The 16,703-nt window shown below is 38.3% G+C and overlaps 2 protein-coding genes across 5 annotated transcripts; both read left to right on the top strand.

The window, feature by feature from the left end:
- Window positions 1-1,154: 1,154 nt before the first annotated feature.
- Window positions 1,155-6,742, top strand: pex11g (peroxisomal biogenesis factor 11 gamma). 2 transcript variants are annotated; one of them, XM_017477298.3, is made up of 6 exons: window positions 1,155-1,450; window positions 2,728-2,864; window positions 4,123-4,311; window positions 4,427-4,605; window positions 5,947-6,018; window positions 6,173-6,742. In XM_017477298.3, the coding sequence occupies exons 2-6, from the start codon at window positions 2,859-2,861 to the stop codon at window positions 6,381-6,383; spliced, it is 657 nt and encodes a 218-aa protein (XP_017332787.1). In that variant the 5' UTR covers window positions 1,155-1,450; window positions 2,728-2,858; the 3' UTR covers window positions 6,384-6,742. The 2 variants fall into 2 exon arrangements, with proteins under 2 accessions (XP_017332787.1, XP_017332786.1); XM_017477297.3 differs by lacking the exon at window positions 2,728-2,864.
- A 460-nt stretch (window positions 6,743-7,202) lies between these two features.
- Window positions 7,203-14,169, top strand: si:ch73-40i7.5 (amyloid-beta A4 precursor protein-binding family A member 3). 3 transcript variants are annotated; one of them, XM_017478763.3, is made up of 12 exons: window positions 7,203-7,453; window positions 8,725-8,794; window positions 8,908-10,005; window positions 10,137-10,173; window positions 10,287-10,432; window positions 11,551-11,637; window positions 11,759-11,935; window positions 12,070-12,243; window positions 12,596-12,808; window positions 13,084-13,203; window positions 13,295-13,435; window positions 13,548-14,169. In XM_017478763.3, the coding sequence occupies exons 3-12, from the start codon at window positions 9,001-9,003 to the stop codon at window positions 13,617-13,619; spliced, it is 2,172 nt and encodes a 723-aa protein (XP_017334252.1). In that variant the 5' UTR covers window positions 7,203-7,453; window positions 8,725-8,794; window positions 8,908-9,000; the 3' UTR covers window positions 13,620-14,169. The 3 variants fall into 3 exon arrangements, with proteins under 3 accessions (XP_017334252.1, XP_017334251.1, XP_047014121.1); XM_017478762.3 differs by having other exon boundaries at window positions 8,674-8,794; XM_047158165.2 differs by lacking the exon at window positions 8,725-8,794.
- The last annotated feature ends 2,534 nt before the right edge of the window (window positions 14,170-16,703 follow it).

Raw genomic sequence — 16,703 nt, 5'->3', positions numbered from 1 at the left:
TTTTTAGGGTCAATTTATAATGAGAACTCTTCGCGTCTAAGTCTTATTTTTAGGGGGTACCTAGGTAAGTATAGTGTGCATGCAAGACTTCTCTTTTCTTTTCTTTTTTTCAAACAGGGGCAAGAAAGTGCAAATGTTTAAAATTCCTCTCACATTCGGGTTGAATATCTCTGGTGGGGGACCAGATATGAGTCTGAAATTTTCACACAAATAAGTTCTCTATATAGCATTCTGCTGAAGTTACTTATTGCTTTTATCACAGGAGAAACAACACCACAGCTCTTTTTATTACACTGTTTGTAAAACAAACAGTATTTGTAAAACACCCAACTTAACGCTTTGTTTCCATATTTGGATCAAATGTATTCATGCATAAAAACTGTACACCTGCACCAACATGTTAGCTCAGGCTGTTTTTTTTTTTTTCAAATCTGGCTCTTGTCCTGCAGAGTTTACCTCCAATCCCAAAGTAACAATTTTTACACTAGAAAAGGACTTATTCTTCTGAAAATTTCAGGTTTATAGCTAGTCCCTCAGCAGAGATATTCAACCCAAATCTGAGCAATTTTTTTTTAATTATCACTTTCTCACCCTATAAAAAAAAAACATAAGAGAAGTCTCAAACTTGAAATGTTCTGCATGCACACTATACTTACCATGGTACTCCCTAAAATAATGAAGACTGGGACTCAAACCCTTACCATTATAAACTGACCCTAAAAGTGGAAACGTGAGCAAACCTGAGCAGTACATTTGGACTTTAGTTCTAAGTCTAAGGAACAAGAATGTGCAAAATATGCCCATTGTAGTTAAACTAAGTAAAATAATAAATAAAAAAATTGTGGTTTTTGCAATGCCAATACATGGAGGCAATCACTAAAAAAAAAGAGAGAGAAGAGAATGGTCAAGCAACAACTTTACAATTATTGGACCATTTGAGATCGGGAATTCCCATATAAAAATGACTTTGCAGCTCAGCCATCTCCCAAAATGACTGAAAACGTTGTTTGGTTATCTTTTTATTCCAGGCTGTTTGGGTTAGAGAGAATAATGATTTGAATTCTCTGTTTTTTTGTCCTTTCTCACTGGAGGCGCTGTTTGCTCTCTGATAGGTAATCCACTGTTCTGGTCTGAGGAAACAATTTCCTGTTCAAAGTTCACTATTCACTATATGCTGTGTACTGACTCTTAGCCACAATGGTGTAAAGGTTCAGTTTGATTTTCGATGAAGAACTAAAGCACACGGGAATGTGGCCTTTTTGAACATTTCTCTGTACAGTATATATTTTCCACAGCGACAATAATGAGGTAGTGATAGGTAGCTAGCTGTCACAGGAGCAGTCTGGTGGTTTTTGTTGCTGTATGACCATATAACTTGGTTATAATCATGGAGAATTCATTTGAGTCAGTGGTGAATTTGCTGGAGTCGTACAGAGGAAGAGACAGAGTGGTGAGTGTCTACTGTGCACTTTTAAATAAATCCTTTCTATGCGATGCACGTGCAATAATAATGATAATAATAGGTGCATGTTATAGTGAATGTACAGTGAAGGTGGAATGTACAGTGAAGGTGGAATGTACAGTGAAGGCAGAACATTGTGATCCTGTAATCAGATTAATCATTAATTAATTCAAGCAAAGGTTCTCAACTTTTTGTAACTAAAGCCCCCCCAAGCCTCCCCTATCATATGGCATGCCCCCCCACCCCATATTGGAGGAGACCAGGTATAATGATTATCTATTCTATATAAAATCTATCTATATATAACCTAATGTATAATCTGTTTAGATAGATAGGTTGATAGATTTTTTTTCTTTTGTGTTTTTGTACTTTTTAAATTACTTTTCATAAATTTTATTACTTTATTATTTTTTTAAAAATAACTTATGACTTTTATAAAATGATATAACAGACAGGTGTGGAACATGAATGATCAAAAATGTTTCTGAACACTATAAGTACTTTGAACAAGAGAACTAGGCTGTAATAACGTGCACTATTTTACATGGAAAACATGTTGCATTCCATTCGTCTTGCATTTTAAAAACATTCGCATAAGAATGATGTAAATTGAGACGAAGGGTGTGTCTCGTTATCCATGACATTGTTAAATCTCCAGCTCTCAGACAGTCACTGAACAGAGCAGACGCAGAGAGAGGCGTGAGTACAGCGGGAAAGCAAGACCTCGCGCTTGCAGGACAGTACTGCTGACATTTGGAAAGTCGCTACGGTTTGTCCAAAAAGTCACTAGATTTGTCGCTAGGCACTTTTTTTGGAAAAAAAAAAATAGTCGCTAAGTTGGCAACACTGGTCTGCACTGACAGCTAGATAAAAGGCAGGCTAAGCTCCGCCTCTCCCCAGCAAAAAGAAAATACAGAGGGAGAGGGAACGTGGGGTTTTTCATTTATGCACATCCTATTTGAAAAGCAAACCCAGTACCCAAATCATGCTCTGTCTGTGTTTTTTTTTTCTTTAAAACAATTTGCGCCCACCCTTCCAATCTCTCCGCGCCCCCCTAATTGAGAACCACTGAATTTAAGGTTAAATAAATCTCCATTGCTGCGAGTAGTCCAGGGGATGCACTGGTCTCATTTTCTATACCGTGTTAAACATCTGAGTATCAGTCAATATCCAAAACCGATATGTTATTAATAACTGTATTTCTGGGAAAGTCACAGGTGTGATGCTGACATGCAATAAAATTTGTGTCCTCTGTTCTCATGTAGGGTGGCACGGAGGTGCAGTGGTTAACGTTGCTTCTCACAGCTTCAGGGTTTGAAACTGAGCTCGGGTTATTGTCTCCCCCATCCTTGTGGATTTCCTCTCGGTTCTTCAATTTCCTCCCATTCCATAAAACATGCTAGTAGGTCTAAATTGCCCTTAGATGTGATGATGCCTTGCAATAAATGAATGTTCATGTGTATCATCTGTATTGTTTCGCATTACACGTCCACAAACTGAAAAGCATTATGTTCTCAGCATGTCCTGAGCTCAGGGCATGAGCATTCTTCAGCGAATCACTGAGAAAAAAAAACTGTCCCGTTTGGAGAACACCCAAGTTTTCACCGAGAGACAATTTACTATCTGGAAAATCGTTCAGCAATGGTTTCATTCTTTCTAAACACAAATCTCAGTGGCCTGGAAACCAATAAGTCTTTTTTTTTCCCAGGAAAAGTGTAACATTCTTCACTGGCCATGTCACCCTATCTAAATACACTTGTGTTGTTAATTGATGCATTGCTAATATCTTAGAAACTATACAAAATTGGAGAAGGCCATGAGCATCACCACTACAGCCATGCACATGCCAGTCCATACAGGCATGATGGACCATTTCACAGAGTTTTTTTGTGATTGTTGCGGACAAAAATTGCTTGATTTTGCGGCAACATTTTTCAAAATCTCCTATGCAATTGGGTGGAGACATACTTGAATTGAAATTTCAGTTGCATGAAATTGTTTTGGACAGTCTTTTGCAGTGATGTTTGATGGTAAATGAGATCTTTTAGCTGTACTTATGTTCTATGCACATGAATCGAAGGGGGCATACTACAAGGAAGTATTTAAAAAATGGTTTGCTCTGAAATTTAATTGACACTGTTTTCCCTCACACAAAGGTAGTTGATCAGTGGGCAGGGGTGGTTTGGTGGTTTGGCGGTTAAGGCTCTGGGTTACTGATCGGAAGGTCGGGGGTTCAAGCCCTAGCACTGCCAAGCTGCACTGCTGGGCTCTTGAGCAAGGCCCTTAACCCTCTCTGCTCCAGGGGCACTGTATCATGGCTGACCCTGCACTTCAACCCCAGCTTCCTGACATGCTGGGGTATGCGAAGAAAACATTTTTTCACTGTGCATATATATATGTGACCAATAAAGACTCATTATTATTATCAGTTAAGGCATGTTTGATGTCATGTTTGGTGAAGAGTAGAACACTAACCAGCAGAGCTTTCTGATCACACTACTGTTTTTCTTCATTTTGACCATTTTGTGGCTTAACTTTAATCACTGACTGTAGTCATGTTGGTCATTGAAACCCAAAGAGTTGGACCACGATGTTAAAACTCCAGATGACAACATGTTTTCCACTAACATCTTTGTCACGATTTCTCACCATGGCTTTAGATAAGGACACTTTGCTATGGATCACAGCTGGTTGGTGGCATCATTTCAAGAAAAACAGCCAACTCCTCACAGCTCGGCAAGAGTCTCCTGCTCTTCTCAGCTCAGCTCAGTCACTGCCGGACAGTGCTGCGCTTGTTTGATGACCTTTCTATGGCTGCTTTTTCACGGAGCTACGGTCTAGGATCCACGGTAAAGTTCCTATTCACTTACCAGGGCTTTGCGGGTGATACGGTCTACAATGTAGCTGTAGCGTACTGAAAGAATGGAGAACGTGTTTGAATATTATTTTACGTGCCATTTACAGGAGGAGGACAAGGTGCAGCGGTGCATGTCGGTGCTGATTAACGTTGCAGATCAGCTGTATTATCCGTGTGAACATGTAGCCTGGGCAGCTGATGCAGAGCTCATTAAAGTCAAGTCTGACAAATGGTGGACACTGAGCACCATTCTGTGGGGTCTGTCTTTACTTCTGGGCACTCTCAGGTAAAACAGGAGGAGTTCTGGCTCAAACAGTTGCTTGTGCTTCTTTTTGATATTTGTAGATATCACTGATACTCATAATGTATGTATAACATATAACACTCATTGACCACATCTTTTAATTGCATATATTACACTGTACATAGCAGCGATATTTATCATAACATCAATAATATTTAACATAACTGTAAAAGCCACTCTGCATGAAACTTTTACAAATAAGTTCAAACATTTGCATCCCTCATTGGTCCAGAGTGACAAAAAGACAATGTACTTACAATTTTTTTGTACACAAACGAAGAATTTAAGAAAGTCAAAAGCAGGACAAAAATCCAACACATAAGACAAAATGAACAGTAAAACAATGTGAAAAAATGGAAGGAAGAATGGGGGAGAATTTTACTACTTAAAGTATTCAAAAGCACAGACGTTTGCCTCGCACCTCCGGGGTTGGGGGTTTGATTCCCGGCTCCACCCTGTGTCCACGGAGCTTGCATGTTCTCCCTGTGCTTCGGGGGTTTCCTCTGGTTACTCCAGTGTCCTCCCCAAGTCCAAAGACATGTGTTGTAGGCTGATTGGTATTGTGATCAGGGCCTTGTGCCCCTGAGTTCCCTGGGAGGTTCGCTGAGATTCCCGCGAACCTGTACAGGAAAAGCGGTACAGAAAATGGATGGATGGATGGAAATGGTATGCAGGTTGGAGGCAGTGGTAAAGGCAAAGGGTGTGCATACAAATTATTAAAGAATAATTATACTTGGGGTGGGCAATATGATAATATAAATATCAATTTTTTTTTTTTAAACTATGTACTATTAAACGTTTCTGAGATACACTTTTCTGAAGCAGTTGACTAGATGCTACAATCTTGTACTGAATCTTTAAAATTTCTTTACTGTTAAATAGTTAATTTTTTTTTATAGACGTTAAATAAAAATATAATTTATGTCTTTCTTTTTTTAATGTAAATGCCGGTTTCGCTGGCAGTTTGTTAACACAGCTGTGTATCATGTATCATACAAATGTGAAGTATTGCGATCTGGTATTTTTGTCATTTTGCCCTCCCTTAACTTATCCCAAATTCAGAAAGGAAGATGGAAATATTCAAAGTAATATCATTTTTTTTAATTATAAAAATCATAACTTATGATAGGAAGTTGATATGATTTTATAAAACTCACACAAAACAACTTTTGAGTATTAAGTCATTGTTTTGCCTTCTAGTATTTTCGTTTTGGCCTAAGTGTATGCAAACGTCATCCATTATACTTTATCTTATTGGAATTTATGCTGATGCTTGCACTTGCATCATTGTTAGAAATGAACAGCACTTTGACTTGCTTTTAGATCGCTCAGAATAATCCGGAAATTAAGGAAGAAGGTGCAGAAATGCAGAGAAGCAGGACAAGGGGATAGCAGGTGCGTTTTCATCTTTATTTTTCATATAAACACATTTAAGTTGTTTTACAGTTACAGCATGAACTGCGTTGTGAATAATGACTGCACTTGAGACTGATCCAATTGTTCGATTGTCCTTTTTATTTATTTGTTTATTTATTTATTTTTTAATTAGGGAAAAAACTGCTACCACCACTGCTGAGATTCAAAAGCAGATTTGGGGAGAGTTTCTTAATATTCTTAGCAGCCTGGCAGATCTGAGCAACGCTATTCATTGGATGCCACCTGGATTTCTTTGGGCCGGTCGCTTCCCTGATTGGCTGGTGGGACTAATGGGGACCGCATCCTCCCTGCTTGGCATGCTGCACATGAGTTCCAGCGATTAAAGTGCCAGTGTCTGACATGATGAACTGTTGGGACCTGAATGAATGTCTTTTTTTATTTTTATTTTTTTCATAGAAGCTATATATTTCCATTCAGATTCTTGTTAGGGTTTACATGGAGATGAACGCTTCACAATGATTTCACATAACACACTATAACAGGTACATGACCTGTTCTTACATAATGTATACAGTATATAATTATGTAATTATATAATTAAGAGACAGATTGTACAGTAAAGGAAATATAGCACTTTAAGTAAAGGATGTACACTGAACAAATTGATCAGTTACAATTAAAAACAAACAAAACAAAACAAAAAAATCAATTTATACGTAAATAAAACTGAAATAATTGAGTACTTCTGTATTTTCTTATGGCCTTATTAATTTCTTTTCACAAATAATTGTGTATTTATTTCTATATTTATTTATTTGTTTGTTTATCACTGATTGCTCAATTAGATTGCTTTTCATATTTATTTATTCAGATTGGCTTCGCTGTCTTGCTATAGCTGAATGTGACCTTAACTGTACAGAAAACTGAACAAATACAACAACAACAACAAAATTTAAATAAGTAAATTTAAAAAATACATTTAGGGATTAATATATAAATACAGAACATTTAAGTGAAAATTAATACCGAAATAACATCTCAGTGAGAAGATAAATACAGAAAGGATTTGAGGAAACGCGTGACTACCGAAAAAGGGCAAAAATAACAATTTTTTTTAATGTTAAAACATTTTTAAGTTTAGTTTTTCCCCCCCTCAGTGGTGCAGGGATTGATTGTGCAGTGGATGATTAGTCAGGACTTCAAGGCTCGCGCATGCGCAGTGAGGATTCGTTTAAGACGAGAAGGTTTGGAAATGGAGTTGGACTGTGTTGAGAGTATTGATGGGTTATTTAAATGTCGTCACTTGTAATCCCGCTGTTATCCTGGCGCTGGGGTTACTGGGTTTTACTTCATGATTAAAGAATTGGGCGCAGACGGATAAAAACGGATTTTAAGATGACCCACGTCAACTTTGTTGTACCGGTTAAAAGTTCCAGCTCACTCGGTAAACAAGGTGAGCTTTGTATGATCAGCTGAGATTGTTCCTTAAAGTTATGGGATTTGGACAAAAAAAAAGTCGGTGTACACACACACACACACACACACACACACAGACGGACTGTAGGCGGATATGTTTTGTTTACTACTCTTAACTGAGTTAATATTGCGGGGGTTTCTTGTGAAAATGTAAATAGGAATTGAATTTGGGGAAGACAGAGCTGTGCACTTTGGCCCACACTAGTTAGTGTGTGTGTGTGTGTGTGTGTGTATATATATATATATATATATATATATATATATATATATATATATATATATATATATATATTAGTCTTCTGGGAGACATGTAACTATCTTATTTAAAATCTGAAGGGCAGTACTAAATGAAAAAACTAAATCTTTAATCAAAATGATAATTTTAGATCATCGTGTTCAAAAGTTTACATCCCCCCGGCTCTTAATGTGTCATGTTACCTTCTTGAGAATCGGTGAATGTTTGCACCTATTGTAATAGTTGTGTACGAGTCCCTCAGTTGTCCTCAGTGTGAAAAGTCACTGTTGGAAACTGGTCAAATATGCAGAATATTCTGGAAAATCAAAGAATGTGCAGGACCTGGGGGATTTTTCTGAAGAACAGTGGGCAGTCTAACTGCTCAGGACAAACAAGGGACTTGTGAACAACTATCACAAAATATAAACACAGTCGTTGATCATCCAGGTAACGACACACGGTATTAAGAATCAAGCGTGTGTAAACTTTTGAACAGGGTAATTTTTTAAAATAAACTCCGGTATTATCTTGTCTTGTGGACTATATGTAAACATCTGTTATGTGAAATAGTTTATTCAGGACAGTACTGAAATAAAAACAACATGGGATTTTTATGATCCTCTTATTTTCTTAACAGTATTAAGATTTAGCGGATTCTAAAAGGGGTATGCAAACTTTTGGGCAAAACTGTGTGTGTGTGTATATATATCTCTCAATTTAAGATATGTATTTGATTATTGTTATTATGCAGATGTGATTATAAAGTTAATGCATAACACTTGATTTCCATAAGATCAAAGTTTATATTGATAACATTTATAGGAGGATATTATTAGGGCCACACAGTATGAACAGTAATAGTATATTGATATTGGTACACATTGCAATATTTCTTCATTTATAAAAAAGCTAACTAAACTGGTTATTATATTTTGAGTAAAATGCTCATTTGCATATTGCAGGTTTCTGAGCCTGTGATCATGGCTCACGAACAAATTACTGTGCATCTCTAGGTGTTACTATCAATTCTTGAAGCAAGAACAAAGTTGTCAAAGGCAGGGACACATCTTTATAGCAGATGAAGTGAGTAAGGTCAATAGTTTGTTCTTACTGATAATCTTGAATGCATTTGAGCTAATTTCACCTGTGTATAACAGTATCTTAACGTTTTTTCCTCCCCTGCATCATGGATAAAGGAACCTTTTTCTGCAAAATGGGTGGCTTGTTAGCTGAACCGTGAGAAGCGGAAAACCTTTATCTTTCTCGTCAGTTGTGCTGACCAACCTGGCATGGAGAAGCAGGCAGACATCACACACAACAAGGGTGCATCAACATCATTTAAAGATGAGGTTCTGGAAAGCTCCACACAGGCTGAGGCCCGACCTAAACTGGAGGACCTGGATCTGTTTAACCCAATAGAGCCCCCTCCTCTGGACTGGAGGTCTGACTCTTCCAGTGAAGCATGTTCACTTAGAGATATCGAAGAACCTGGATCTTTCTCCATGGAGACACCTTTAGAAGAATTAAGTGACTATGGGGCTACCAACACAAGCTTTACACCAACAGAAGTTGAGAATCTCACCAGTCAGTTAGCTGAAGAACTCCCAAATCAGGAAGTTGAGGATCTGACAAATCAAAATCTTGAAGATCGCACAAGTAATATGCAGAGAATGAACAAATCCGACGTTCCTGAACCACTGGAGAAGAATTTACAGAAGGTGAGGCAAACTGCACCAGAGAATCTTCGACAACATGACCTAGACCACGCTCACATTCAGGATTTGCTTAATCAGCTTCAGCTCTTTCACCCAACACCCCCATCCAAAGACTCTACTCCAGAACCAGAAAAGTCAACCTTCAGTGCAGACCATGTGACTGAGAACTCTTCATGCTTGGTGCCTGACGTTAGTGCTCATCAAATATGCTCAGAGGGAAGCACAGCATCTGGCCTTCTTTTCACTGTGAGCAATCAGAGGGAGCTTCTACAGCTGCTGGAGGACCCAGAACCTCAAGAACCCCAAGAATTTCAGGAATCTCAGGAAGATCACCCCATTTATACAGAACAGACTACTGAGAGCAACATTTCACAGCTGCCTGCCTGCCAGACAAGGTATATAACAAGAAGTGGTGAGGCAGATGAAATGGTTTCTGTTTCATATGGCTCGGCTATCTGGCACAGCCCCTTTCAGGATGAGTTTATGATGTCCGTCTACTCAGAGGACGAGCTCACGGAAGAGTGGCAGCAGTCTAAATGTGTGTTCTCGGCTGAGCTGGCCTCTCATGGAGCTGATGTGGTAGGTAAAACTTTATTTATTGTACAAAAGCTAAAATCAATTCCATTTAGCCATTGTGTAAACTTTTAATTCTTTATTTATTTGTTTGTTTGTTTGTTTGTTTTTATTCATTAATTTTTTTTATTTAAAAGGATGCTGATGCTGAAGCTCAGGCTTCATATAAAGACGGTACGAGAATTTAATAAATGAATTATATAAGACTTAATTCACTGTAGAAAAATGTGTAGTAGAGAGAATATATATATAATATATATATATTATTTATTTATTTATTTTATTAGTGCCTGGTCCTTGTGATCCTGAGGATCTGCTGGATGGGATCATATTTGGAGCGAAATACCTTGGTTCCACGCAGTTGCAGACAGATAGGAACCCCTCCACTAATGCTCGAATGGCTCAGGCACAAGAAGCTGTAGATCGCATCAAGGTGAAAAATATAATCTGCCATTTAAATGGTATAAGTTCAGTGTTTGTGCTATTTTATGTCCGTTTTTTTTCCTTTGTAGTGCATTCATTGATTCATCTTCCATCCGCTTTTTCCTGGTGAGGGTCATTGTGGCAACTCACCATCAATTGAGGATCAGCTGATCACTCTGCCCCTTTCTTTACCCTGAGTGTTCAAAACATGTAAATATGGTAGTGGCTCTTTAATGCTTTTGGGGCTGATTTTCTGCCAGAGAACCTGGACATTTTGTTAGGATGAATGGCATCATGGTCTCAACAGATATTAAGTGAAAACCTGACTGCCTCTGCCAGAAAGCTTAATATGGGACATGGTTGGATCTTCCAGCAGGACATTGATCCAAAACATACATCAAAATCAACACAAAAATGGTTTACTGACCACAAAATCAAGGCCCTGCCCTGGCCATCCCAGTCCCCTGACTTCAAACCCAAAGAAAACCTGTGGGGGGAACTGAACAGGAGAGTCCACCAGCGTGGAACTTGAAATTTGAAGGATCTGGAGAGATTCTATATGGAGGAATGGACTCAGATCCCTTGCCATGTATTCTCCAACCTCATCAGGCATTATAGGAGAAGACTCAGAGCTGTTATCTTGGCAAAGGGAGGTAGCACACAATATTGACTAAAATAATTGTTGCACACCTATATTTAACAAAGATGGGTTTGTTTGGGGGTATTTTTTGTGAACTTTTTGAACAAAAGATCAAAAGTTTAAACAATAAAGACCATTTTTCACAGCCTTCTTTGCTCATATTTACCAAGGGTGCCAATATTAGTGGAGGGCACTGTACATGCTGCTTGATTGGCATGACACATGACCCCTACTCATATTCTTACAGGGGGTGAGCCTACATTCTGGCTTCATGTTGTCATTTCAGACTGAACCTGACTGCATTATGCATGGCTGACCAACAGGCCTGGCTCCAGGGATCCCAGTAACCCTACTTCTGGCAGAACACACTTTCTTTGTTTTGTCCCTTTAATGGGGGTCTTTAGCATTGCTTTTTGTGACTTGTGTGGCACTGTTCGGTGGAAACATCACTTTATGTGAACTCAATTGCAATTGTGTGTCTGAAACAGGCACCTGAAGGAGAATCTCAGCCAATGACAGAGGTGGACCTTTTTATCTCCACTCAAAGAATCAAAGTGTTGAGTGCAGATACCCAGGTTTGTGACAAAATTATTTTAAGTTAATATGAGGCCACTGTGTATTCTTTTATCATGATTTATCCCCATTGTCAGTCTGTGACATATTTTGAGACATTTATTTTTTTGTATTTGTCCTTAGGAGGCTATGATGGACCATCCTCTGCAGATGATCTCCTATATCGCTGACATTGGAAGTCTTGTGGTGTTGATGGTGCGGAGGAAGCCAGCAGATCATAAAACTGCAGATTCAGCTGTTTGCTCTTCGTCCCTGCCTAAGAAATGCTGGATGATTTGCCATGTGTTCTCCTCTGGCGATGTGGGTTTTCCCATTTCATATGTTAGGACTGTATCTACAAGTAACACTGTATCCTAATTTTCTACACTTAGATGCTCAGTCTAGTGTAAAGAACATTATTGAATTATGTCACTGCTTGTATTTATTTGGTTTAGGCACAGATTATAGCTCAGGCCATTGGCCAAGCATTTGGTGTGGCATATCAGCAGTTTTTGCAAGCAAATGGAATTAAAGCTGGCGAATTCCTACCAGGGGAGTACTGCCTCGGCACACAGGAACTCTATAATGGAGATCTGGTGCACTTTTCACAATCTGAAAATATCAGAGAGGTAAGACAGCTGAGTAAAATGAAACTCTTCTAGTCATCAAAATCTTATTGACATCATAGTCTACATTTCACCAAGAACCAGATAAAATGGCTAGAATCTCAAATGGGAATGGGCTATATTGTAATGACACTGTATTTATTTATTTATTTATTTTACATGTGGAACTTATTTAATTACACTAGAGTTGCCTAAGTCCCTGAATTTTGGTAGATCATCAGGACCAGACTTGGGCACCCCCTGCATTACACAGTCTTTCTTGTCGGTGTCAGTTTTCTTATGTTTGCTAATTGAATATCATTGCTGAATTTCAGTGGTTGAACCATATTGTTTTCTTCCCCTCATTGCTGCTAAGGTTTGCATAATAAAGAAGGTTGGGGAGATCCTGGGTATAGCTGTAGTAGAATCTGGTTGGGGCTCCATCCTGCCCACGGTGGTGGTGGCGAACCTGCTGCACGGCGGTGCAGCCGAGCGCTCGGGGGAGCTGAGCATCGGGGATCGCATCATGTCTGTGAATGGGGCCAGCCTGGTGGGCCTACCCATCACCACATGCCACAACATCATCCGAGTGAGTTCTGAACACAGCGATTTACTCTTTACTTTTGTTCAACTAAAGCAAGATGGCTGTTGCTGAGTCTCTGTATAGAACAGCAAAGATCTACGTACAGAAATGCTTAAGTGGGAGCAATAAAAGGAGTGGTAGATTAGTGGTTAAAATGTTGGCCTACCGATTGGACTCTTATGAAATATGAGAAAAAATTTTTTTTTTTTGATGTAATGTTTATGTTGGGTCCACAATTATAGTGGCGGTATGAGGGTTAATTTGTCTCCTTTACTCAACAGGACTTGAAAAACCAGTCCCAGGTGAAGCTCAGCATAGTCCACTGTCCACCTGTCACCATGGCCATTATTAAGCGACCCGACCCAAAATACCAGCTGGGGTTCAGTGTAGAGGATGGCATTGTATGTTGCATTATTGACAAAATTTACTGCTGTGTAATAAACCACTAAAATGTAACTGATGCCTTTTTTTAAAATATTGATTCTATATTAGATTTGCAGTTTAATGCGTGGAGGCATCGCTGAGAGGGGTGGCATTCGGGTTGGCCATCGCATTATTGAAATCAATGGGCAGAGTGTAGTAGCGACGCCTCATGAGAAAATCATCCACATCCTCACAAATGCAGTAGGAGAGGTGAGCGTACACACTTTTCGGGCTTTGAAAATTGCCATTGACTTAAAAAAAAAAAAAAGAACAACATCCAAACTCATTGGCAAGAAGTAATAATTGTTTGATCTTTTAATAGATTCATTTGAAGACAATGCCAACATCCACCTATCGTCTCTTAACCGGACAAGAGCAGCCTCTGTTCCTCTGAAAAAGATGAACCATGCACAACCTTATCATTGAAAGCAGTTTTTCAACGTAAACACCCTCACAAGTGACAAGACAAGCAATGACTGTTTGTTTGCTATTTACTATCATTCAGTGCATTTCATTTGTATCTTCCAAATCACTGCTGAAAACACAGAGCACTGTTTTACAATTTAAGCCAAGCTTAAAGCAGGATTTTCAGCTACTTAAGAAAGCAGACGAAACGTTTATGAATTGCACAGCATGCACATTTGTATTCCATTGTGCCTTTGTGGAGAAATTTGTGCGAGTGTGTTATTGTACATGAATGTGTTCCACCAAAATTGTTCATATATTTGAATAACTCTGCTTTAGTGAGCTGGTCCCAAGCATCTTCTTTGCTGTATGGGTTGTAGGCTTGCATGCTGTGTTCAGTACTTGTGCCTCAGTGCCTGTAAATATGAATTGAGTGACCTCAAGGTATCTGCTTTTAGCAATAGGATATATATACACATATATATTTTTAAAGCTGCTGTATTAGATTAAAAATGTCTTCTGACTCTGTGTGACTTTTATGAGATGATTTTTAATTTTTCTTAATGAAATAGCCATTACTGAGATTTATCATATGCCCAGCATCTATTTCAGGCGGCTTGCTACCTCAATTTTTAGTTGTAGATCATACATCATTTGTAAGACTACAGTGCTGTGAAAAAGTATTTTAACTGATTTCTTCTGTTTTTGTGTAAATCTCGTACTAAATAGTTTTAGATCTTCAAACGAAATACAACATAAAACAAAGACAACCTGAGTAAACACACAATACAGGGTTTTTTTTTTTTATTGAAGCGCACACAAAAAAACAAACCTATCACCAATGTGAAAAACTGATTGTCTCCTTAAACTTAAAATCTGGTTGTGCCACTTTTAGCCATAACTAAATAACTGCACTCAAACATCCTGATAACGAGATCAGTATGTTTAGTCTAGCTGAATCCATTATAAACGCAGTTTTATATATTTGGGGAATTAGTAACTATGGGGGCAAATGCATTTTCACACAGGCCCAATTGTTATTGGATAACTTTTTTGCTTCAGTAAATAACATTATCATTTAAAAACTGTATTTTGTGTTTACTCAGATTGCCTTTGTTTTATATTAGATTTTGTTTTAATGTCTGAAGCAATTTAGTATATGAGATACACAAAAACAGAAGAAATCAGAATGGGGCAAATACTTTTTCACAGCACTGTACATACATCTCACTAATCCTTCATTTCAATTTTTCAGTGCCACGAAAAATAGGAAGTTTTAATCTTCTCTGAGTGGCTGTGGGTTAGGAAGCGTCTGCTTTCAACATCCTCTTGTTTGAGACCTCTATTAAAGTAGGAGGTCTTTGTTAAATGAGTGCTTGTTGTTATTGTAAACCAGTTGGTGTATGAATAGAATCAGAATTATGTACATGTCACATCAACAAATCGTTTCCAGCTGCAGAACTGGCACTTCATTTCATTTCATTTCATTTATTTATTGCACAGTCCCACCCAATTCTCTCAAGTTTTTGCTAGAAGTTCAATTTTACTTATGGTTTATAATTGACCAGCACAAATAGAAATTACAAACAGTTGGTAAATCTGATCAAAGACAGACAAATTAATCAGAATAAAAATTGTTATAGATATTTTTTAAAAAATACAAATATATCAAAAATAAAAAAGATATTTGGCCTCAAATGAGCCAATTGAACAGCAGTTCTCAATGTACATACTGTATACCAGTGTTTCCCAACTGGTGTGCTGTCTGATGAGAGCAGGGGTACTGTGAAAAATGCTTCAAACATTGCTAAAATGTCTATAAAACATTTAATATATATGATAAAAAATCTGATGTCTGAAATAATAACAAACAGAAATAATAAGACACATACAAAAATAATATATAAAATATAATCATCATTATTATTATTATTATTATTATTATTATTATATAAAATATAATAATAATTGACCCGTCCGCAGCACGTGAACGACAGTGTGCGTAACATATGCGTGTGTTTTTTCCTAATAATTAGCGTGTGACGATGCGTGTGTAGTGAAAATGAATATGGACAGATTTCTTAAACGAAAAGCTCCAGATGCTTCTGGACCATCACCTTCATCCTCATGTAGATAAAGCCTTGTTTATACTTCCGCCTGACTCCGCAGCGCGAGCCTCCACTGACTGCGCGCGCACCTCCCTAACGCACGAGGCGTTTATACTTGACGCGTCCGCCGTTGTAATATTATTTTAAACGAAAGGGGGCGACTCTGAGTAATCGTCCTAAAAACCAACAGGAAGTAGCTGAGAGAAGTAGTAGTTGGTCGGAGCAACCATAGCAACGCTTACAAACATGGCGTCTCGAGTGGAGTTGCTGAATGCTGAGGAGAAATTGTGTGTTTTTTATGTTTGTTTTCAATACACTTCACTAAAACCCACAGCATGAAAAAGAGCTAAGAATCATATAAATCCCAGTAAACCTTGAGATTATCACTTGTCACATTACAACAAAATACAGCTATAAATATGAGAACATGAATGCGGTAGGTAACTTCATCATCATCATCATTATTATTGATGATAACGTCCACTCTGTGTGCGCTCGCATCCATGTTGCCTAGTAACGAACATGCTTGCAGCGGGATCACGTAATTTACCCGGAAACAACTAATTCTAATTTCTGATTGGCTGATAGATGACATTTAACTCTATAACTCGAGACAGACGTGAACTCGGCAGAAAACTTCTTTCTGTTTGCCTGCGCCACGTCTATTCATTGTATATAGCGGGACAAGTTTTCCCTTACTTCTCAGCGTGAGAAATACAAGGTGTAGCGTGTGAACTGGTTGAAATGCGTGTCTCACGGTGAATGCGTGAGACTTGAGAGCGCTGTAAATGTGTGCCAAAAAGTTGCTCAGTGTGTGTTTCAGTCCATATTTAATAGCGACACACTAACATTGTTTTTATTTAGCTTCTACACTGTGCTAAATTGCATTTCAGTTTACATAACGAGTTCGCTCATTCAAACGGAAACAGGAATAGCAACCTTCCTCATTCACTGCGTAGGCTGCC

Source organism: Ictalurus punctatus, chromosome 10 (genome assembly GCF_001660625.3).
Source record: "Ictalurus punctatus breed USDA103 chromosome 10, Coco_2.0, whole genome shotgun sequence".
NCBI lineage: Eukaryota > Metazoa > Chordata > Actinopteri > Siluriformes > Ictaluridae > Ictalurus > Ictalurus punctatus.
This window is presented reverse-complemented; position numbering and strand designations above follow the sequence as displayed.

Excerpts from the sequence above, each read along its gene's own strand:
- pex11g (XM_017477297.3), top strand. The coding sequence starts at position 1,388 with ATGGAGAATTCATTTGAGTCAGTGGTGAATTTGCTGGAGTCGTACAGA. Across the intron at positions 1,451-4,122 it reads ACAGAGGAAGAGACAGAGTG|ATAAGGACACTTTGCTATGG; the intron begins GTGAGTGTCTAC and ends CCATGGCTTTAG. Across the intron at positions 4,606-5,946 it reads TTACTTCTGGGCACTCTCAG|ATCGCTCAGAATAATCCGGA; the intron begins GTAAAACAGGAG and ends ACTTGCTTTTAG.
- si:ch73-40i7.5 (XM_047158165.2), top strand. The coding sequence starts at position 9,001 with ATGGAGAAGCAGGCAGACATCACACACAACAAGGGTGCATCAACATCA. Across the intron at positions 12,244-12,595 it reads AATCTGAAAATATCAGAGAG|GTTTGCATAATAAAGAAGGT; the intron begins GTAAGACAGCTG and ends ATTGCTGCTAAG. Across the intron at positions 13,436-13,547 it reads TCACAAATGCAGTAGGAGAG|ATTCATTTGAAGACAATGCC; the intron begins GTGAGCGTACAC and ends ATCTTTTAATAG.